The sequence below is a fragment of the Aphelocoma coerulescens genome, chromosome 4 (genome assembly GCF_041296385.1).
Source record: "Aphelocoma coerulescens isolate FSJ_1873_10779 chromosome 4, UR_Acoe_1.0, whole genome shotgun sequence".
NCBI lineage: Eukaryota > Metazoa > Chordata > Aves > Passeriformes > Corvidae > Aphelocoma > Aphelocoma coerulescens.
Window position 1 is genome coordinate 5,339,746 of NC_091017.1, and position 23,161 is coordinate 5,362,906.

At 40.2% G+C, this 23,161-nt stretch overlaps 1 protein-coding gene across 9 annotated transcripts in view; it reads left to right on the forward strand.

The window, feature by feature from the left end:
* Positions 1-23,161, forward strand: part of AFG2A (AFG2 AAA ATPase homolog A) — a 171,796-nt gene that overhangs the window by 31,322 nt on the left and 117,313 nt on the right. For 4 of the 9 annotated variants that reach the window (XM_069012619.1, XM_069012617.1, XM_069012618.1 and 1 more), the window contains 3 exons: positions 4,828-4,881; positions 5,281-5,360; positions 17,150-17,276. In XM_069012619.1, the coding sequence (XP_068868720.1) occupies positions 4,828-4,881; positions 5,281-5,360; positions 17,150-17,276 (261 nt within the window). Of the gene's footprint in view, positions 1-4,827; positions 4,882-5,280; positions 5,361-5,484; positions 5,535-5,662; positions 6,237-6,698; positions 7,954-17,149; positions 17,277-18,182; positions 18,430-18,610; positions 20,128-23,161 lie in introns of those variants that run through there. The other 5 variants (XM_069012615.1, XM_069012616.1, XM_069012623.1 and 2 more) reach the window with 5 other exon arrangements.

A 23,161-nucleotide genomic window follows, 5' to 3' on the forward strand; every position in this document is an offset into this window, starting at 1 on the left:
AGAATTGGGATTGTTCAGTCTCGAGAAGACAGGGCTTAGGAGTGACCTAATTGTGGCTTTCCAGAACCTAAACAGAGCCTACAAGAAAGATGGAGAGAGGCTCTTTCCAAGAGCATGTAGTGACAGGGTAAGGGGGAATGGTTTTAAAATGGAACAGAGTAGATTTGGATTAGATAGATTAGGAAATATTCTTTACTGTGAGGGTGGCGAGGCACAGGCACAGGATGCCCAGAGAAGTTGTGGATTACCCATCCCTGGAGTACTTAAAGGCCGTGTCGGATGTGGCTCTGAGCAGCCTGGTCTGGTGGAAGGTGTCCCTTCCCTGGCAGGGAGGTTGGAACTAAATGATCTTTAAGGACTCTTCCAACCCAGGCCATTCTGTGATTCTATGACTTTATCTCACCTGCAGTGTCAAAACTGGAAAGACTTAAAAAAAAGATGCTGGTTTTAACTCTGTGAAGGGTGTATTGGTGGGGTGGGATCAAGCTTTGCTCCTCTGAGCTGGATGTCTAAGCTTCTCCTGCCAGTCTGCAGAGAAATTAGCACTTTGCACCTTAGAGGTAAATGTCTGCCTGTCCAAATGAGTTAATGTAAATGTCTAACTCAGATGCAGATGTGTGAATGTGGGCTCTGAACATTATCCTAGGAACACATTGTGAACAGTAGAAAAAGAATTTTGGCACCTCCTGTCTCTCTTTTCTTGTTCTTTTCTGAGATTCACAGTACGGAGCTCAGTTTCTAGAGACATCATTTGAAATCACATACTGATTATGACTGATACTTTAATGTCTGTCTGATCATTTCTGCTTTGAATATGGCAAAGATGGAATTGTGCATTATCTTATAGTAATAATCTAGAGTAATAATCCATTGGATGTCATAAAACTCTCTAGTTGGATTTTTAGAACATAGGAATTGTACTCTGTGGCTAACATAGTTTAATGTGTCTGCGTAAAAGCCCAGAACCTCTATGTGAGGTTATCACACTATTTCTGAAGAGTCTAGACTGAGCTGTATGCTGGAGAAATCTGGAACTGTGCCCATGTGACTCAGAAATCCTAAGTGCATAACTTGCCTGATTGCCAAAATAGTAAAAAAAAAAAAAAAACAAAACTGTAAGAGAAGTCACTGTCTAAATTTCCTATGCAAGTGGTGGAAAAAATCTGCAAGTGGTCTTAAGCCCTGCTCAGAAAAATGACTGATACTCTTTAACTTCACGGATAGCAGATGTCCCTCTTGCAGTTTAAAATCACTTTGAGAACTTCTGTCAGAACCATGTGTATACAAGCTTATCTCATGTTGCTGCATGTATGCAGGGCTTTTATCTTCTGCGCAGTTAATCTTTCAAGAGTTGATTCTGATAATATTTTAAATGTAAGGAATTTTTTTTATTAAAATAATTAAATTAAAATTCACCAGACCATAAGCAAAGTAGAAGGTTTCATAATACAAGGGGATATATCTCATAAATGGGGATGGAATAGTCTTTAAGCAAAGCATGCCTGGAAATTCTCTCTACTTTGAGGCTGAATAAAAAAACCTCAGCAGTATCCAGTGGGCCTGAATTGGAATTTACTGTCATTCTGGATTCTAGCTCACAAATACTTATGTGCATGGCTAAGCTACAACTACTTCTGCCAGTTTTCTGCTCCAAATCTTTTGCTGGTTTTGGAGTCACTGTGCAAATGACCACAAGAAACAGGTTTTGTTTCTCCATGTCTGTTTGTATGGAAGATGACTTGTTGCAGATGAGAACAGAGCTGTGCAGCATTAAACTAGCCCATTTGTTACTAGCACCTCTTGGTCAGTGTATCAACAGCTATAAAAAGCTTTTAAAAGAATCCTTATGCTCACCCCTGGGCCAGCAATGATCTTTCAACAAATGTCAGCTTGCTGACTAAGTCAAGCTCACGTTGTTTGATTTTTAAAGCATTTAGAAAAGCACTGAAATATAAAATAAAATCTCTCCTGGTATTTCTTCAGTGGCCTCCAAAGAAAGCCTGCTAAAGGTGAGCTTTGTGAAAATGAGAAGCTGTGTCAGCTGCCAGCAGGTGACTTTGTGGTGGTCTGTAGACTGCCTGTCCTGTGGATTTATTTTTCAAATAAGAACTGCCATCAATCTGAGCTAAAGGACAGCACAGGTGCAGACAGGGTAAGGCAGAGGCTCAGCTCAGGTGGGACCAGAGCTCACCCAGTTCGGTTGCTACCTCCAACTGCTTTGAACATTTCTAGTTTTTGTGGTTTTCAGTGTTTGTGTGAGATGAATTGTACAGCGATTCCTCCTCTTCTGGGTGTGCTTTGTCTTTGGAGCCTCTTCCTTTCTTGCCATGTATAATACGGATTCCGAGCTGCTCGCAATAAAAACCGTGACACTTAAATGCAGTTCTGGTGTCTCTCATGAGTGGTGAACTAAAAGACTTCCAAATCAATTTCCATGAAAATTCTCCACAAAGAGGCACGGGTCATTAACATGTAGTGGTCTTTCAGCTGCAGTTGCTGCTTAATGGAGAGAAAAATGGAGAAAAACTTCATGTCGAAGCTTACAGCAAAAAGCATTCAAAATAATTCTCTTTGGAAACATTTTAAACAGTATTTATTGCTTTGATGTTACCTTCAGCATATTTTAATGCTTAATTAAAAATAAAACTCCAAGCATCTGAAATTATATTGTACCTTAGAGCTCGAATAGAGTAGTTTTGGGTTAAGCTGGTGGGTTTTTGTTTGTTTGTTTGTTTGTTTTTTTCTGAGGCAAAAGAAAATGTCAGGCTGTTTGATGTTGGGTCATAGGAGAGGAGTACCCCGTTGGCACTGATGTGTGTGATGTTGGTTTCCATGGGAATACTGATGTGAATTAAGATTATTTATGGGAATAAGGGCATGAAAGAGAAGGTCCACAGGCTCCAAGGAAAAGTTAGTGAGAGAAATCTGTAATTGTGGGTAGAGTCTGCAGCAGTTTCTCAGTGTAAAAGGGAGCTGAATGGAAAGAGAGGACTCTGCTCTCGTTCCTTAAGGATTTGTCAGGGCTGTGCTATCGGATTGCTTATCTGCCCTGCACGTGATGAATGGCGAGGGCCCGGGGCAGCTGAGCTGTGTTGGAGCTGCAGCCTGTTGCTCACTAACTGCTGCACACGCCTCATGGGCGGTGTCAACAGCAGCAAAAGGCGCTGTGTTTCTCCCTCTCGCCTTGTTTTTGCCTTCTCTCTTTCCTGCATTCCTTGGTTTTGTGTCTGAATAATTCTGTTTCTGTGGAAGTACCCACCAGACTTCAGTTTTGCAGTCATTGGAGGCCTCCAGCTGACACTTTAGCTACCACAGCAGTTGCTTTAAGGGTGGATGTTGCAATGCTAATTGTATCCTTTACCTTTCCTACAGGCAAGGCACACAGTGCTGGCACTATCAACCCTTATACTGTGGCTTTGGCCTGAGTGGTGCTCTAGGTCTGCCTGCTGCACTGTCTCACCTGGTCCTTTGGATAATGGACAACTCTTTTTGCAAACGAGTAAATTAAAATGGTAGCTATGCCTGGATGCTTTGCTGATATCAGATAACTTGTGCTTTGCTTTTCAGAGGATATGTTTTTCTTCCCACATTAGCACAGGTGTTTTCCAGTGTCAAGGTAAAGTCAGTGCATTAACTGTTACTGCAGGAATGAAAATGAGCATGGAGAGGGGAGACTGTGTTCCATTCACCAACCTGGGAACAAAGTCCAGATGGTCCCATTCAAAGAGGGGTTGTAACAGAGGCTCTGTCACTGCCAGTGCATAAATGTGTGTCTGCCACACATTCTTAATTGTGACATACCTGCTGTTTAAAGCTGCCTTGTGCTCTGGGCTGAGTGTTACCTGAAGGTACCACAGCTGGGAGAAGGTGGGTCAGCTTTCTGACTTTGAAGAATGGATGTTGTTTCCGCTGGGGAAATTACAAGGACACCTGTTGCTCCCTGGTAAATAGATTGAAGCCACTGGCTCTTTTTGTTCAGGGCAGCAGATAATCATACTTGGTTGTGGCTGCAGGTCAATGTTGATGCAAACCAGGCTGAAGTCAATGAGACATTACCAATCCCAGGAGAAGCTGAGGCCCATTAGGAAGCGTTATTTAAGCAGCCTATCCTGCAGGATATAGCAGAACAGAAAATACTCAGAGAATTTGCCATTGTTTTACTTTTCATAATTGTAAGTACTTGTTCAAGACTCCAGTGCTGACCCTGTGGTCTCCAGTCTGTTCCTGGTGGACAGGGCTATGAGGATAAACAGGCACCACAGCAGCTGGTGCTCGTAATCCTGCTTGGCAGCCTCAGCAGAGGAACAGGAATGTGAATGAGCTCAGACACTGAGCAGCTTCCTCGCTAGGGATGGGTTTCAGGTGTGCTGCTGTGGAGCTTCTTGCATCACCTGCAGAGTGCCAAGTTCAAAGAAGTGCTGTTAAACATTGGTTTATGTCACTGTTGTGGTGCTTGGTTGGACAGGATGCACGTTGAGAGTGCAAGTAAATGCTTTACTGTGATTTGTCCTTCTGACTGATTTGCAGCCCCTTGGTGCTGTTGTTGAACACTTTTAAGAACCTCCAAGCATTTATTTTTTTGGTTAATTCCATTTCTCATGAAGGTACTGGGAAAGTATTAAGATGAGAGGACTAACCAACATGCATAGGTACTAAAATAAATGGAGAAAACTTGGTTAAGGTAGAGGGTAAGTAAAAATGCATCCATAAGACCTGCAAATGACAAAATCTCAGAATTTTTTGTAACAGAGCATGACCAGTGTAGGCAGATGGTTTCAGTCATTTTGTGTACAAATGTATCATGCTTATTAATTTTCTATTTTGCAGGGGCCTGAGTTGATGAATAAATACGTTGGTGAGTCTGAACGAGCAGTGAGAGAGGTGAGAAAGGGCAAGTTATGGATAATGTTAGGTGCTTAACTTTCTTGGCTTTCTTATTCTTCTCTGCTTATGAGGTACCTTTAAACTTTCTGAAAAACTCTTTCTGGTGTAAGTTTAAAAAAGAAAAGAAAAAAGTGAAGCAGCAGGGATATTTAGCTTTCTCCTGCATCAGCCTAGTGATTCATGTCAAATTTGGGATCCTGTAGCAGCTTTTACTGCAAGCCTGTATCATGAAAAACTCACAAAAACCTGTTTTAAAGTGAAACCAACCCAAAGCAAGACAGGACTGATGTCTTTTATGTGAAGCTGTGTAGCTCTTGAGGTGTGCACGGGGTGATAGTGTACTGTAAACAGCTTCCATCCCTTAAAACTGGGTGTTTCATTGTTGTTTTTTTGTAGATCTTCAGGAAAGCCAGAGCAGTGTCTCCTTCAATTCTTTTCTTTGATGAAATAGATGCCTTGGCAGTTGAAAGGGGAAAGTAAGTAATTCTGTTACAAAAATAACAGACATTATTTCCTGATAAATTACTCTTACACTGTACAATCACAAATTTATTTACCTTTCTAGAATTATTTTATTAAATATATTCATTCTTTATACAGAAGGGTAACGTGTGACTTTTACTCAAGCCTATTTAACTTGGCATAAACAGGTAAGCTGGTGGAGTTCCTCCTTTCTCATCTCATTAGCCTGAATGATTCTACTGGTTCTCATGCTCTTTGGCTCTTTTCTGTGGTTTTACCTTTTATTTCCAGTAACTTAACTCCTTTCTTTTCCCAGGGTTGTTGCACTGGCCTAATTTGGTGTCTCCATCAAGCAAACAATATGATCATAAGCTACATAAAACAAATTTCCAAGGAGACTACTCATATACATAAATTTACACCTACATTTAAACATTTTGCCAGACTGGGAAAAACTTCATGAAAAGCATTAGGAACACTTTTGTCCTTTCATGTGTGACATTAAGAAGGGATTATTGTGCAAACAGCTAGTATTATTTTTTTTTATATCTTGCTTTGTGATGATTCCAAGAGATGTTTAGCTCATGTCTGAAGTAGGATTATTGCAGTTTTTCGTTGCTACTACAGCATTTAAGACTTGACAGGCTTTGTAAGTGGGCTTTCTTGTGGGATACCTTCTTGTAAATGTTAAAACTGCTACTTGCTGTTGCAGTAAATACTTTTATCCTGTTTTATTTTGTATGAAAAGCTACCAGATTGGTGCATTAGAAAGTATTTGTCCAGTTTAAAGGCGCATCAGAACTTCAACATTTTTCTGGGAAAAAAGCTCCCTCAACATCCTTACACATTCCTTTGTATTGCAAGAAGGGCATTTGTATCTTCAGAAAAGGATAGCAGGTGTCATTTTGATGTTTCAGTGACACAAATAAATTGTTTGTGTCACAGGAGGTGGCATCACGTGTAGCATAGAGCTGCCCTGTGAAGCTGCTAAGAAATTAATGTTCTTGCTGTTGGAAATGTAAAATCTGATTGAAGATGTTTTCCTCAGCATCCTTCTCACATGCAATGTATGCAGCTGTGAAATTTGTGAGCTTCCTAGAACTGGTATGCACTGAAACACCTGCCTGCTTATTACAACAGAGAAATTGCAAAATTGTTTGCTTGAATCAAGCCAGTGGAGGGGAAAAAATATCATCCCCTGCTGCAATTGTTAATGTGTATAGCTTTCAGAACCAGTACTTCATCAAGATCAAAACTCTTGGAAGATTAAGCCATAACACATTTTAAACAGCCTTTTCACACAGTGCCCTGGAGGTGTTGAGTTTGTTTGTTTGTTTGCTTTATTCTTTCAGGGAGTAAACAACTTGATTTTACCTTACCTGGAACTATCCGTGGGGGGTAGTAGGCCTGGCACAGCTTGCTGAAGAATGTGGTGTGACCTGCTGCAGTGGTGTTGTGCTGGAGACATCTGGTTTTGGAGCTTTAAAAAGAACAGGGTGGGACACACAAATATTTCATTGTCAAATCTGAACCAGATGGGAGGTAAAATATGTAGCAGAGTTCTCATAAAATTCATCTGAAATTAAATGGTGTAGGAAACCAGACAAGGCACTTATTAGAAATGGCCCTTTTTTACAGGCTGACTTTGCACAGTAGGAATTTGCAAATGCACTAGAGATGCTAACGATTTGTGGCCTCTGGAGATCCATTTCCTGTTCTATTACTGACCATGCTGAAGTTTTCAAGGAAACACCTGTTTATATTGTCTCCCCATTCCCTCTGTTGGCTGAATTAGTTTTCTTTGCCTTGGCAGTGAAAAACACTCTGTGATACAGCTTTGTAAGAGGTTTTTCCTCTTGGTTTAAATTTGTGTTAGGATGCTGTGGGCTTTGTGCACCACGTGCCACATTCCGTATCTCCTGGGTAGGCAAACTCTCCTGATCCTACCAGGACATGTCCAGAGATACAGAGAAGCTGAAACTGTTAAGTTTGAGAGTAATTTTACATTTTATTCTGATCAGAAATACAGATGTGAAATAACCTTGAGTAAATCACTTAATGCTTTTGTTCTTCAAAGCACCTTGCCAAGTATTCGTTAACCCATTATTTAGCTTTGACTAAAGCTTGTGGGTTTAAACCAGAAATAATTTGCTCCAAACCTTCTGTAGAGATCACAAGACTATCCCTTCTCAGCAGCAGGCACGTATGAACTAACAGCCTTTGTAAATAATGAGTGTACAGGTAGATCAAGCAAGCTGAGGAATTTTCTTGTTTGGACCATTCATTACAATGTCTCCTTTGCATCAGGTAGTGGATTCTGTCCCTGCACAGGCCATTACTCCATGGCAAGCACTGTGGCTGCACTCGGTTATGCCACAGTGTTTTATTTGTTACACATTCCCAAGCCATAATTCATTCCATAATTGTAATACATCTAACACACTACCTAATGTAACTGTCTCATGTAGCAGTTTTGTTTTACAAAATGTATTTGTGTGTTTATTGGTTAGAACAAGTAATACTTTGAAGTCAGCAAAAATTATATTAATTGACTTTGCTTATTGTCAAAATGTATTATTTGGAAAAGATAATTTCTTATCCCACCTGCTTAGAAGTTCTGCATGTTTTATTGATACAAACTAAGCTCCTGGATTTTTTTTCTTGTCTGTCCACAACCTCCCTATTTTGCTTATAGGCAACCCACTAATACATATTAATCAAGGAATTAAGACTGTGGGCTGGATACATACCAGTGTTGAAGACAGTTTATGAAAATATAATCCTGCAGCTCTGCAGAAAAATAGTTCAATGTAAGGAGCAATTGCTCGAGAAAAAAATCTGATTATTCTTGATGCAAGAGGTCGAGAGGGTGATTCTCAATAGTTTTGGGTTTCCAGTGTGGTGGTGAAGACATAAAGATACTTTGAGCTGTGTTCATTTCTGCGTTTTGTTCTGTTACTCTGAGCTTCTGATGCTCATGGAGGATTTTTCCGTTGCTTTCTGATTTACGTTGAGATGTTAGAGTAAGTTTAGAGAGAACTGAAAATGAAGAATTAGTGGCTCAGTGGGCTGACCATAGAGAAAAAGGGAGGCATTCACCATGTCTGACTCTAAAGAACAAATGATAAACCTGCAGCAGAAAAGATGGTAGAAAGTTAGAGGTGTCACAGTGAGGTTTGAAGAGGAGAAATGATTGAGAAAGGAAAAACTTCTGCAGTTGTGCGCCAGGAGAGGTGAACCATGGGATGCATGGAGCCTTTTCCACTTCTCCATGGTTCTAATTAGCATTTGCTTTCACCAGCAGATTATAACTTTTTCTTTTTTTTCTCCATACTTTTGAAAGATGCAGTTATGACTTTTGGTAGGACAGATTGCACTGAAGCAGGACTGGTTCAGATACAGCAGTGTGAGCAGGAAAGTTTGCCTCAAAGTAATCCCATGCTTGCACAAAGCTTGGGAGGCTTTACAAATTGCACAGCTGTAGAGAGTTATGGGTATTTGTTACCCTCAGTATCCTGACCATGTAAAACCTAATTCTTCTGGCCATTAGGGGTTGCCAAGAGGGAAATGGCTTGGTAATTAGACTTGAAAGTGATGAATGAATGTGGGTCTGTGTAAATGCAGCGCAGACAGTCTGTTTGCTGAACTTCAGAAATCTCCGTGCTTTGGAAATGGAACATTGTTTATATAAGTAGGATTTTTAGGATTTTTGGGCAAGAGACATCCTTTTCTTGTTTTTCAGAAGCAAAGCATTTCCCCTTTAACTGCAAGTCTCTATAACGTAGGGTAGGAAATGCTGTAGACTGCTGTCAAAGACACTGATAAATTCTGTTTTCCAAGGGGGAAAAAAAAAGAAAGACCAGGGACAAAATCAGTACCTTGCATTTGACTTGTGGGGGCCAAAAGTTGGTAGATGGATGTTGCTAACCTTTTCAGAGTGAGGGTAGAAGTGACAAACTGAAGGGTCTTTTGTACTAATTCCCTTAAACTACAACACGATGATGCTTTTTTGGGGAAAATATGTTATTCTGTATGCTGGGGGGAGGACAGATAGATTCCTAAGCCACAATTTAAAACAGTCAGAACCACTGAAAACCACACTGTTTTCACTTTAGGTATTAAAATCTTTGCAGTCTTAACTTTTGAGGCTCTTGAGCTTTTAGAAGAAGCTGAGGTACAGCAGCTTCTCTTCTGTACTGTGCCACCTCTGCCTTGAACAGGGACAGTGATAAATCTCTTTTTAAACCAAGATATCTTTCTGGAATATTTTAGCTCATATTTATTTATCCTCTACACTTGAACTTATCATTATATTTTAGTGCCTGTGCAAATTCCCTGGTGCAATGGGCAGCTTCTGTCACGAAGGAGGTTAGTGTGTTGCATCCAGTAATGAAACCCACGGGCTGGACCCTGCAGGGATACAGCAAAGTGACAGTAGATAGGATAGAGGTTCTTGGCAGGAATCCACCTTGCACAGGGTAAATGAGCAGTAGTGAAGCTGGAGGAGGTATTGTCCCCCTAATGTTTCTCATGCAAAGACAGAAGAATGTGAACAAAGTATACCTGGAAGAAATGGGGTTTCCCTCTGCCATGGTTGTTGTGAGGAAGCCAGTTCTTGTTCAGCTCAGATAAAGAACCTTGTGTTTCTGACCTCTGTTGGCACTGGTGCCCCCGAATTGGGGAGCATCAGCTGATTCCCTGCAATATCTGAGCTGTGTTTGCACATGGTGGAGAATTGAGACATTCCAAACTTTTGTGACTGCTGTATGAATTCTTTAAAGTTTGGGAATTTGGTATCCAAACAAATACTGTCTGGGGAAAAAATACTGTCTGCATGCCTAGTGCCAGCTTTTTATTTTAGGCCTAGCAAGAAGTGGTGAAAGAGGAAAGTTTTGAAACAATTATATTGTACAGTAAAGCTTGTGATTGGTTTTGGAAGAGCAATTTTAACAAATAGCATTACCCATAGTTTGGGTGTGTATACAATAAATGTCTGCTTCCCTTTAAACTAAACTTGTTAGTGCTTGTGGCTATCAAGAATCCTTTATCACAATGTGTTTCTTCCTTTTTGTTTACAAACCCAAATAATGGGTAACTTCCCAGCCTGCATTGTAATTCAGATAATTTGAAGTCAGTAGAGACTTTCATTGACATCAGTGAAAACAGGACTGGATACAAAACTGCTTTTCTTGAAGACATAATTTTAATGATAGGCAGGAGGAACATAATTGCAACTAAAATTTATAAATAATGAACCTATTATACATAAATATTACTGTAATGAAATGAAATCCAGTCTAGTTAGTTACTTCTAGGTCTATAATACTTCCAACTTAAACTGTATTTGCTTTCCTGGTAGACATGATTGATTACAGATTTAAACTTGATTAACTTCCAGGAATGCACAGCAGAGAAATGCTGAGAAAAACAGAATGAAGGGAAGTGGGAAATTTACTGGGCATCAGGTGTGTGCTTGGTTTGGGCTTGTTTTTTTTATTTTTATTGCCTTTTTTTTAAGGCAACATCAGCATTAGCAGAATAAGAGAACTCATGATGTTAGCATTCTTCCTGTGTCACCCAGACAGTGCCAGGGCCAGCTGGAAGTGTGGGCTAATGCCCATATTTCATGAATATGCATCTGGAATTAGTTGCAAACAGATGGAAATGGGTGATAGATCATGACCTAGGTGCTCAGGGATTTGGAGATGGGCTTGGGGAAAGCCTTCTGGAAGAAAGCCTGTTGATTCCAAACCTGTCTCAAACTGGCTCCTTTCCTCCTTTTCTCTCCTTTCACTGTGTTTCATTTTCATGGGCCTACTTCATTAACTTTTGGAAGCTTCAATAATGAGAAATTTAGGCAAGTGGAAGAGGCTGCTTACACAGCCGTGAAGGATAATTAGGATGTGTCTGCAGCTGTCTATAGGCCATTTGTTTCAAAGTCACCTGCTGACAGCTGAGCACTGTTTCCTGTTTTCACAAAGCTCATCATCTTTTTAGGAGTGCTTGCTTGCAAGCTGGAGGCCACTTAAGGAGTACTTGGGAGTTCTTTTATTTTTCTGTGCTCTCCTAATGCCTTCAAAACCAAATTACATGAACGGCATTTAATCAGCGAATTGACGGTTGGCAAAACATCATTCTGCCGTGGAGGTGACCATGAAGATAAATATTCTACCCAGACTGAATTTCCCAGACTTTGCCTAGGTTCCCTCTGGATATTTTCCTTCTGTGGTACTTGAATTTTGTGCTTGAGAAAACAGGGAAGATATGAAACAATATAGTGGGTAATAGTTGATACAGGTGCGTACAGAATCCAACTGCATCTAATTGTAGGGTGCTGATGGAGGGAAGGGTTTAGGATCGTCTTCTTGCAGGGTTTTTGTGATCACACAGGCAGGAAAATTCCCTGCTATGGGGAATGCTTTTTCTCTGAGCACTGAAGTGGCTTGTGTACTAGTGTGGTTTGGGTTTTGTTTTTTTTTAATGAGTAGCAAAACTATGTAAGTGATAATGTAAAAGATTTGCGTGCTATATATCTTAGACTTTAATGACATCCAAGCCTGTGGTATCTGTAGTGGTCTGAGTAACAGTCATTGAAGTTGTGCCATTCACATGATACAACATTCACATGATACAACATTCACAGAAGTAAATTTGGCCAGGTGTTTTAATATTGGACAAGCCTGCTTTTCCTGACTGGCATGCCAATGTCCATTCTACTGGACAAAATGCCCCAGTGATGGAATTTTTGCATGAAATTTGATATCTGCGACCATCCTGCAGTTACTGTCTTTCTGGTAATGCTATTGGAGTAGATTATTTGCATTTTTTATTTTTTCAAATGCTGTGGAAAACTTTAACCTGCCAAAGCCATATTTCACCCGAGCTCATGAGGGAGGGCAATAAAGGAGTGTGACAGTTAATTATGATCGCAGCAGCCGGATTGAAAAACTGGGCTTGGCAGGTGCTCCTTGCTGACAGGTTTCCCCTGCAAAGCCCTGACAGAAATGTCAGGCTCAATAAAAATCCTTCAGGCTGTGCGAGAGAGGCGGCTCTCGCGTGGGAGTCTGCTGGCAGGGGGCTTCTGTATTTCAGGAACCTTTTAGCTCCGTAGTTCACAGAGAGGTGGAGAGTCCTGCCAGGAAGGTCTATTTCAACCTGTTCAAATTTTTTTGATACTGAGCATTTTGTCATGTAAATGAGTTTTACATTTGTTTTGATAGGAAATTATTTCCAGGGGTTTCAGTGAAAGGGTTATTTGAAATGATACCACATCCACAAGTATTTTTAAAACCTATAAATTTTGAGTATGATTGCAATTCTTTTGTTAGGGGGGGGAAAAATAATAAAGTCAGTTTTTATCCATATGTAGATCTTGCCTGATGGGATATTTTGGAAGAGAAGGTGGGCTTGACTCCATTCTCACAAAACCTGCATTATAGATTTCAGCTATGTGGCGATCAATCCGTCTGCAGTAATTTATCCTGGATGGTTCTCCTGAGGTCTGCCTCTTCGACCTCACAGCTCTGCCTGAGGAAGGGTCAGCTGTGCAGGAGAGGGGTCCTCCCAGACTACTTCTGCTTTTGCAGCTTCACAGTGGCTGTGATTTTAACAGCTCTCAAAATGTTATTGTGTGAAGATTTCCTGCATTTCCACGTCTACAGTTTAGCAGTGTAATTAAATTAAGGTCCTGATTCTGAAGCCAAGGTGTTCAGACAGTGCCACTGAAGTCAGTGGTGGGATGGAGAGTCACTGGTTCTCATGTATGAGATTTAAGTGGTGATGGAGACTTAAATATATTTTTCAGTGAAAATGATATCTGGTGTTGGAAAGCCAGTGAAGTGAGTATTTTTTCAGAAGTGTTCTAGATAGGTGATGCAAATGTACGTTTGCTTTAGCTCGCAGTGGTGATGCTTACCAAATTTCATCATTTTGGTGAAACCGCAGTGACTACATTTTCAGACTGTTTTTAGTTTTCAAATATTAAAAAATCTGTTAGAAAAAGGATGGGGGGAAGGAAAAGGAAGTTAAATAAGTAAAAATGTACAAAACAAGAATTAGCTGTCCAAGAAATGCCTATAGCAGGAAGGGTAACAGATTTAAATGTGATTTCGTACATCTGGTTATGTCTGGAAACAAAATCTTCTTGGCTGGAAGATCTGTATAAGCTAATGAACTGTATGTACTCCTTGGTGCAGTGATAGGATGGAGCTGTGGTTGCTTTTATATCCCCTGGAAGAAGTATGAGAGTGGTTTAAGGTGTCCAGGGGGAAATTTCAATGCCCACTGATACATGAATCCAGCTGGCTTGAACGGTCATTGGATAAAGCCGGAGGAGATAGAAATAAAAGCTGTGGAGAGCCCTCTCCTGCTGTATTGATTTTGGAGCTGATGCTCTGGATCTCTCAGGTTTATCAGACAAAGGCAGAATTAATTCAAATTAATTGTGAGTCTTTTTTAAACTGTAGAATACGTGATTTATTCTGCCAAAATGTGTATTGGGAATGCCTTTAGCCAACATAAAATACCAAGAGCAGGTTTGTCTTTCATGCTCACCGTGGATAGTCTTACCTGACAGCCTTCAGGAGTCTTCTCTGAAGGTCAAGCTGAGTGCCTGTGCAGGAGTGCACTTGTGCTTTGTCTGAGACTGGTGGAACACTTGCAGGATTAGCTGGCATATCACATAGAGGAGGATTTCTGTCTCTAACTGATGTAATGACCTTCTCTACCTTTAAAAACTTCATTGAGGATTGTAAATAAAGTGAGGTTGGCAAAAAATTTAAATAACACATAGCCTAATGTATTTCATTAGGGCAACACAAGCAGTCACTTGAAATTCTCAGGCAGGCTCCTCTTTGCTCACACATTTTTTATGTTGAAGGTATTTCTGGTTGGGGCACAGCTCCTACATGCACACACCCGTGCACACACATGGCCCTGCGTGGATTATGTGAGGGGCTTAGCTCTGGCTGCCTGGATTTGCAGGCAGCGTGTTGACAGGAAATTAGTTTGTACCAGGACGTGCCTTTGGAGGCCATTTCCAGGCAGTTGTGATGACATCAACGTGTGGAGGTCAGGTGGAGGCGGGGGGGGCCAAGGCAGCCCCTTGGCTGGAAGTTGGTTTTGGCAGTGCCTCCATGGGACTGGAGGGTTAATCACGGTTTGTTTCTCTGGCTGCTGTTTGCGTCAAAACTCTGGGCAGCCTTAATGAACGTTGCCTGTGTTAATTTGGAACCCTTGTTGGGAAACCATGGGACAATGGAAAATCGCATCCTTGCGTGTCACCCCTGGAATTAACAGCTCGGGCAGCACCGGAGCTCTCGCATCTCACCGTGGTTCTGAGACAGCTCCGAGCAGCTGGGGAAGAGATCTCTCCCTGTGCCTGCCTGGGATTTTTATAGGGTGTCCTGTTAAGCCAAAAGCTAATTTAGTGTAGACTGTGCTAAAACGGTGCAGCGTGTGATAGCTTAGTGAACTGTGTAAATAAAAGCACTGACATTAGAAATCCATGGTGTCGTAGGACCCAGGCACCTCCCCACTTGATACTGGTTTTGTTACTGATACTTTTTGCGTGCATGGACTTAAAATTATTTACTTCACTTTTAAGAGGTAATAATAAAGCCCCTAATAACGTCCTGGAAGCCCTCATTGTTTGAGCTGTATTATACCATCTGTGATTGCCTAACTGCAGTTTTCTGATGATGCCCTAATTGCATGAAAGTCCTTGCAATGTGCATTCCCCTGTGGGGATTTTCTTTAGAATAAACACTTCTTTAGTGTGTTGTGGGTTTTTTCTTTTTTTGCAGTCTGAAGCTTGTATGAGAAGTGTTTATATTGGGGAAAGATGTAATATCCGTTCTAGCCACCTCTCTCTAAAACTAAGTATTTCTTTTTTTTTTTAAAGGAAACAGAAAAGTTTAGCATCTCCTCCAAAGTCTTCCAGCTTCAGATCAATTTATATAACATTAACATTTTGGTCCCAGTTTTACAATTATTTTTCCTTTGCTTAGCATTTTCTTGTGCTCAGTCTATTTGGTATAAAGTGGAGTAAAATTGAAACTCATGCAAGATGGGAGGCCTGGATCCCTATTGAGACTAGCTAATGTTACAAAGTTGCTTTTAATTTCCTTTAAGCTGTGTGTCCTTCCAAAAGCATATGCTATCCATGTCCAACACCTGAAGTGTTTTATCACACTCAGCCCTCTATAAGTCAGTGGGACTGTGACCCATGGGTATGTTAGAAATGCTCAGATATGGCTTGGGAATATGCAGTGTGGCTGCAGAAACCCCAAAAGCTGACGAGCAGGTAACTCAAGTCCCTTCTCTAATATTTCTTCGCAACTTAAATATTTTACTCTCTTAGCCAACACTTATTATAGCTCCTTAAAGATGTTTTCCAGACTGGGTGTGATAAGTTAACTGTTCTGCACTGTAAAATTGCAGAACCAGTTGTAGGACAGGAAAGTTGGGGAATTTATTTGGAGGAGAGCTGTACAACAGTGATGGAGCCATTACTGTTGCTGTGGCTTTGGGACATCACTGTGGTCGCAGGCAGGCTGGTGGTGGGTGGCAGTGCTGCAGCAATATGTATGTATAATAACTGTACAACTGCATTTATGCATTCTCTATCTGATGGAAGTAATTGGAGCACTTACATTTTAATATATTTAATATTTTTATGTTTGGAAACTAGCTTTGTCACGATTGTATTGCAGTTCTCTGTGTGTAGAGGTCCCTGTATATCTGTGTAAAAATTTAAGAGGACTTCTGGAAAAGAGCTTTAACAACTTGGAGATTAAAAAATTATCTTAATCCTCTGTAGATTTGGTCTTAAGTATCAGACTTCTTTTTGCTTCTTACTTTATAGGGATCCAGAAGAACTGGAGAGATTAATTTTTTTAAATTGTATTGAAAAGAAGGGTACAGAAGTGAAACCTTCCCCTGTGCAGCAGAGCAGGGAATAGCCCTGGAAGAGCAGTCCCATTGATGAAAGATGATGGAGGATGCCATCCACAGGGGAAGGTTGTGTTGGAAACAGCGAAGTTTTGGTGTGTGCCAAGAGCAGGATTCCCAGTTTCTGGCAAAGGAGGATAAAACTCATATTTTTGGTGTAATTTCCAGCTGCTGTCCCTAGCCTGCTTCAGTTTCCTTGTCCCTTCTCAGCAGAGGGAATACTTTATGCTTGTCTGCTTAGGTTTTCCACATATTGGTAACTTCAAAACTGGAGTTTTCAGTTTTTTCAGTGTTGGATTTTTTTCCTGGTATCTGGAAAATGAGCTGAGTTGAAGGACTGACAATGCTATTATGAGGCAGTTGGTCAACACTCAATTTATTCTCAAGTGATGGAGAGAACATAAAAATATAGAGCAACTCTGCAAAACACAGCTGCCTAATTTTTTATATTGCATAGGGTGGTGTAAGCTCTCACTTGGATGATACTAAAATGCAAGTAATAGTAAAGAAGCTGTGAGAATTCAGTTTTCTTAAAAATGTTTATTCCAGCTATCGACATTGTGCTAAGTTCTTTACAACCTCCATAGCAGGGCAAGAAATAAAAGGAACCCTAAATCTCGGTTGCTTTGCTGCATACCAAGAAAACCTAGGGAAGTCAAATTCGCTGGTTTGGTTTTACTCACTTCATATCACTGATACTGTTTCAGAGATTGAAGGTGAAAATAAATATTGTGAAGAATTAAGGTAAGAAGATGCATCCCTGTAAATTGGAAAGAATAGCATATCTTTTTCTTTCTCCAGTTTCTAGGAAGGGAAAACTAATGCTGTGACTTTTTTTTTTCCTGTAAATCAGCTCTTCAGGTGCTGGAAATGTAGCAGACCGTGTCTTGGCTCAGTTGCTGACGGAAATGGATGGGATAGAACAGCTGAAGGACGTGACAATTTTGGCAGCTACGAACAGACCGGACATGATAGACAAGGTACAAATAGATGCACTCTCTATATCCTGTTCCTCTTGAAAAAAGACCAGATTTTGGTATAATTCCATCCTCTTGTACTCTCCAAACTGTTGTCTGTTCAATTTAATGATGTAGAAGTTTGAAAATGAAGACAAGGCAGAGGAATGGTTCATGACCCTCACTTTTTTTTCCCTCCCCTCTAAAGTATTTTTAACAGAAAAAAAAAAAGTTTTATGGTGGCCTTAATTATCTGTTTCCTAGAAGAAATTACCCTTAAGTCAAGCTCATTGAACTTGCGCAGCAGCGTTTCTGTCAAACTGCTGCTGTGGTTTTTGCTTCTGTTCTGTTTGTTTATGCGGGAGTTTGCTGGAGTTTGTTGGTTTCATTAGTTACTTCCTTTCAAGGATTAAATGTCTCAGCAATTCAGTTTCCAGCTGTAAACAGGGCAATTTCTCCTCAGATCCCACATCAGCTCTGTGACAAGAACATCTCAAGTTTGTAAAATCTGGAGGGTTGTAACACTTACTGCAGAAAACCTCCAAACGCAAACCCAACCCAGCAGCCCTCCAGAAAATCCGTTTTACAGCTGTTTACCACTGCTGTGTCTTCTCACAGCTAAGTGCAGTAGACAGATCGGTCTGAAGTGATTTCCTTTAAGATACATTTTGTAGTGTTGGTAGGGTTATTCCACGGCTTTTTGCCTTCACAACATTAATAAATTTGATGACAGGTTAATGAATTTAGTTTTCATGGTCTTTTTAGGGTTTCTTATAAGTTTCTTAATTCTCACATTTTAAGCTGTTTCTGGAATAATCTTTCTGTTTGTCTTGAAGCATTCAGGCATAAAATAAGTATGAAATGTGTATGTTTAAGATATGGTTTGTATGCACATGAAGTCTTGAAAGAAAACTTGCATTTTGGCTCCAGAACACGGCCTCTTCCCTTTTGAACTGGAGAAAGCCACACAGCTGAAGGAGACCTGACAAAGACTTACTCAGAGCTTACTTGTACAGTATCTGTGAGCCTGCCATGGCAAAGCAGAGCCAGCAAAGAGTTTTCAGTAGAAGATAATAAAACTCATCAGTGAAAAGTGTGCTTGTGCAAAATTGAAACTTTCAAGATTTCACTTTTGTCAAATTGGTTTTGGGTTTTTTTTGGTGACTGTTCTTTGGGGTCAGATTAAGCTGAATTTGAAAACATTCTGATTGAACAGCAGGGAAATTCTCTTCGGAGTCAGTTCAACATTGTATTATGTTGCCTCCTTCACCACCTGATGGGAATTGAGTTCTCTGTCATTCTCCCTTTTGTTGGATTTCTCCTGGGCACACAGTGAATGCTGCTTTCTCATATTTCAGGTTTTATTTGAAATACTGGCAGTATTGGAACAGAACTACCTTAAGGGTGCCACCCTGCAATATACAGGGAACTTTTGGATAGAACCTAAGGTACTATGTACTGTACCTACATCACTGATGCAAATCCAGACCTCTTAGCCTGGGACTGAAAGTTCTCATTTTGATATAATGTATAAAAATTCAGTGTCTTCTCTACATAAGAATTTTATAAGGGTGGTGGGCTTTTAAGAATGAACAACACAGTTTTGTCATCCAGACCAGACAGGCTGTACCAGGCCACTGTCTTTTCCTGGGTACGTGCAATATTTGCAATGCAGGAGTTGTATTTTTTCCCTTCCCTGGAAGAAAGAAGATATGACACCAGAAAGCATTTCTACTTCACTTATGGGAAATCTTTCAGTGGGGCCTTTTAGTTTACTCGGCAATTGGTGATCCCTTTGAGAAGGTATGGTTTTGTTAAATTAATATTTTATATGGAAATAGTTCTGTATGACAATAAGTGAGTGTCCTGTTTTCATAGGTATGTATGGTGACTATACAGTAATTTTTTAATGCATGGGCTTTACATATGGCATAAAAGTGTAAGGCAGTCTCTGTTCTCTACTTCCAAGGACTGGGACAACGTCTGGGATACATTGTGACTATTCTCTAGCTTTTCAAAGCAAGAAATGCTTGGGGGAATGTGTGTTTTCTAAGGTTTATATGCCTGCAGAATTGCTAACAATCCATCCAGCATTTTAATTTATGTGGCTCCTGCTTAACTGACAGTAATGTGATGATGAAACTCTTGTAATTTGCAAACAGCATGTGGGGATATCAAATGTAAGGGTATTCCCCAGAGCCTAGTGCAGACTTCATTATTCCTGCAAACACTACAGCACGTTGCTTTCGGATAGTGAATAGATTTGAGTCAGACTTTTTACAAAGTTATGTGTAATGGTAAACTTGTTTTGACTTGTCACAGATGTCTATTAATAACTTATTTCTCTAAGATGATTGCTTCGAAATATTGTTGCAGCCTAAAGTTGTGTCTCATGTTTGTGTCTCAGCTACTTTGCATCTCATTCATATGATGCTGGAGAGACTTTGGAATAGTTTCTATTTTCTGTAAGAATACAAACCCAGCACGTCCTGTTTTCAGCCATGTATGGTACAGAAAGTGATTTCTCTTGGAAGGGAAATATTCTGGAACAAGATGTTCTGAACATTCTTTGAAAGTGATACAGAAACAAAACACTCTGAGTCAGTAATAATAGTAAAATCTTTCCTTCTTCATTCTATAAGCAGAATTGATGAACAGTAACTGGAAAAACTGCCTTTTGGTTTTGGTGACTTACCCACTCAGGAGTGATTTTTCATGCCTAAAGTATGTAGCAGTAACTTTATGGAGCTGCTTATGATTCAAAGCCTGTTTGTATTTTCCTATGCATCAGTTGTCCTAATGAGAGATCACTCATTTCCACATAAAATATTTTGAACCCTGTTTATAAATTGCTCAGCTTGAAATGAAATTTTCTGTCCAGACATACATGTGAACAAGTTTTCAGATGTGGTGTGACAGATTTCCATGGAAGAAAACCTAGACCAACTCATCAGGATTTGTGTGCCCTGTTTTTCCTTTTCTCAGTGGAACCTGTTTTCCTGGTCTTTTAGTGCTGGGCTTACTTCTGGTGTGAGAAGGGTGAATTGCTATCATTACCTACCCATGCAGATATCTTTTTTTCCCTCTTAAGCAGCGTTTCAAACTCCATTAGCAAGGGTGCATTGGGGAAAAAGGGGGACTGTCAGATCCCCAGGGACTTCGATGAATGTTTTAGCACAGGTAGCAAGATACACAGTTGCTTCGGGATTGGATGATTTTACCTCCTGCTGGGTCAAGTTTGAATGTCAAACACATTAGCTGTGATGTAAAACACGAGGCGCTGAGTGAAGGGATGGCCCGTGGTATAGGATGACATCCTGCTGCTCCTGACAGCTTCACTTCTCCTTATCTTGGGGTGCAGAAAAGACTATCCTCAAATATGCTATTTGCATAAGAATGACAGGATGTGATAGGACAAATGAAGATTAATGGGAAGCTGTGCTGTCAGCATTACCCATTGTCTCCAGATTGATGATGGTCTGGATTTTGTCTGCATTCATGGGCTTCAGTTTAAACTGGAAGCTGTCCTGGTACCAGAATACTGAAGAGCTGAACCTTTACAAATGCTTTGTTAGCACAGGAGGGCAGTGCTCGGCTCCTCATCTCCAAGCATCCTGCTTGTTGCTCTAAAAACGTGTATTTTGCATATTGTGCTGGTGCAGGAGATTTTTCCTGCCTCCTTTTGCATGTTTATTTTGGTGTTTAAAAACTTCCTGCTCCCTAGTCTTCCTCCTTATTTTTTCCTCTTCCATCACCTGCAAGTTTTGCTGCTCCTTACATAAGCTTTGTTGACTTCATTCTATTAACCACTGGCTTTAAATTCAGCTTATTTAGTTTAAGAGTCACATGGATAACACTGAGTTTTGTGTTCTGGTTGCATGAACAAAATAAAACAGAACTGCAACTGATACTCTTAGCAACTGCCAAGCATGAGGAAAGGGAATAAAACTCCCTTCCCCCATGGTTCAATTGGATTTGAAGGAGTTTTCTGGGCAGAGAAATCAAGCAGAGGTTTATCAAATTGATCTGCCCCTCAAATGTTGATTATTATGTAGTTATGGGACAATCTTAATTTAAAGGGGCTTGTTTTGATGAAAATAAAAAATGCGTGATAGAACCATTTGGCAGAATCAGCAAAGAAATTATAATTTCTTGCCTGCAGCAAAAGTGAATAATCTTTCCTCTTTAAAAACATCAAAGTTCAGTCTTTCTGAAAGCTTGTGGAAGAAATTCAAATATTTAAGTTTTCAATTTTACAAGTTAAAAGGAATAGGAAAGAATCTTGCACATTTATTCGTTATTGTCTAGAAATGTTTATGTGCTGTTACAAAGCAGGTGATGCAGTCAGATGCAGTGGCACAATCTTACCTCAGTACCACGTAATATATTCTTCTATTTACATATTTGCCTATTTGCAATTTCTGTTTTGGCCAAATATTCCTGTGTTACAACTCTGACTTGGTAGGATTTCGTTTTCCCAAATGTCGTATAGGACTGTAGAGTTAGAAGCCACATAATCCATCATGTGTCTTGCAGTGGTAGGGAATGAGCAGAGTAAGGAAAGGGGGATAAGTCTCTTGCTGCCATTTCTCAGCACTGCAGATTTCATCCAGACTGGGAGGGCAGGGGACCCAAGACTGGGTGCTTTTTAGAAGGAAATGGTGCAGAAACACTTTACTTTCCCACCTGTTGTATTCTTGTGATGCAGTATTTCAGAGTGGGAATCAAAGTATGGGAATGCAATCACCACGGCTCTCCACACTGCCGAACAATTCGTTATCACTTTTTTACTTTAAATGCTGAAATGCCTCTCTGCTTGTGAAAGGACACTCTTCGTATTCTTGTAAAGCCCTGGGATTAAAAACAGAAAGTGAGAGTTTGTGGGTCTCCTTTTCAGTCAGCCAGCACCTAGAGCACTTACATCATCTTGCCCAGGTGCAAGTATGGCTCTTTGAAATAACAGAAGATGTGGGATTTCTTTTGAAGACAAGATTGTTCTGGAGCATATAATAAATTTTCAGAAAATGAAGCTTTAGGGAAAAATGATATCAAACTACATGACATGGAAAAGAGGATCTGATATTCTAAAATACTTCCACAATTTTGGCACCAACACATTTTTGATCAACCGGTTTTCTCTGGTATGTGTTTGAGTTTTCCTCTTAATTTTCTTAAACCTGCAACTCTCACTGGGGCAAAGAGGTGCTCTGGAAAGTTTCTCAGAGGTTCAACTTTGCCTTTATTAACGTCAGATCTTTACACTTTGGGGTGATTAGAAACTTATTACGTTTTTTTAAAAAAAACCAGAAAAGAACAAAGAGTAAAATGAAATTACTGAAAAGTTTTCACATGTTCTTTTCACCTGCCAGACTGAAATGGCTGAATGGACACGGTTGATGAGCAGTGCTGTTTACTGGCTGAGACTTTCAAGGGGCTGAGACCTCCAGGCTTGGAGGCTGGATTACATAGTGAATCCATGGTTTCTAAAGATCCTGACCACTCTTACTATGTAGAGACAGTTTTGGGATTCTTATATATATATATATATATATATATATATATATATGTATATACATATTTCTTTAAGACATGAACTAGGTTTTAAGATTCACCTGAATCTCCCTCTCTCCTTTCTCTTCTCCCCCCTGCCCCCCACCTCCCTCACAGATGAAAACTTTGTTTTCTCATGAGCACAGCAAATAAAATATTTCCAGGTGTGCAGAAGTGATTTTTGTTTTCAACTATTCGATTGTCAGAGTGTGGAGGGCTGAGTAGTAAATCAGCCTTAAGGCTGCTATGGTTTTAAAAAACAAAATCTTAGTGGTGACAGCTGAAGAGCACAGTGACTTTTTCACTCAAGATTTATTGCTTGCCTGAAAAGAAAGGTTGGAGGGAAAACTTGCTGGGCT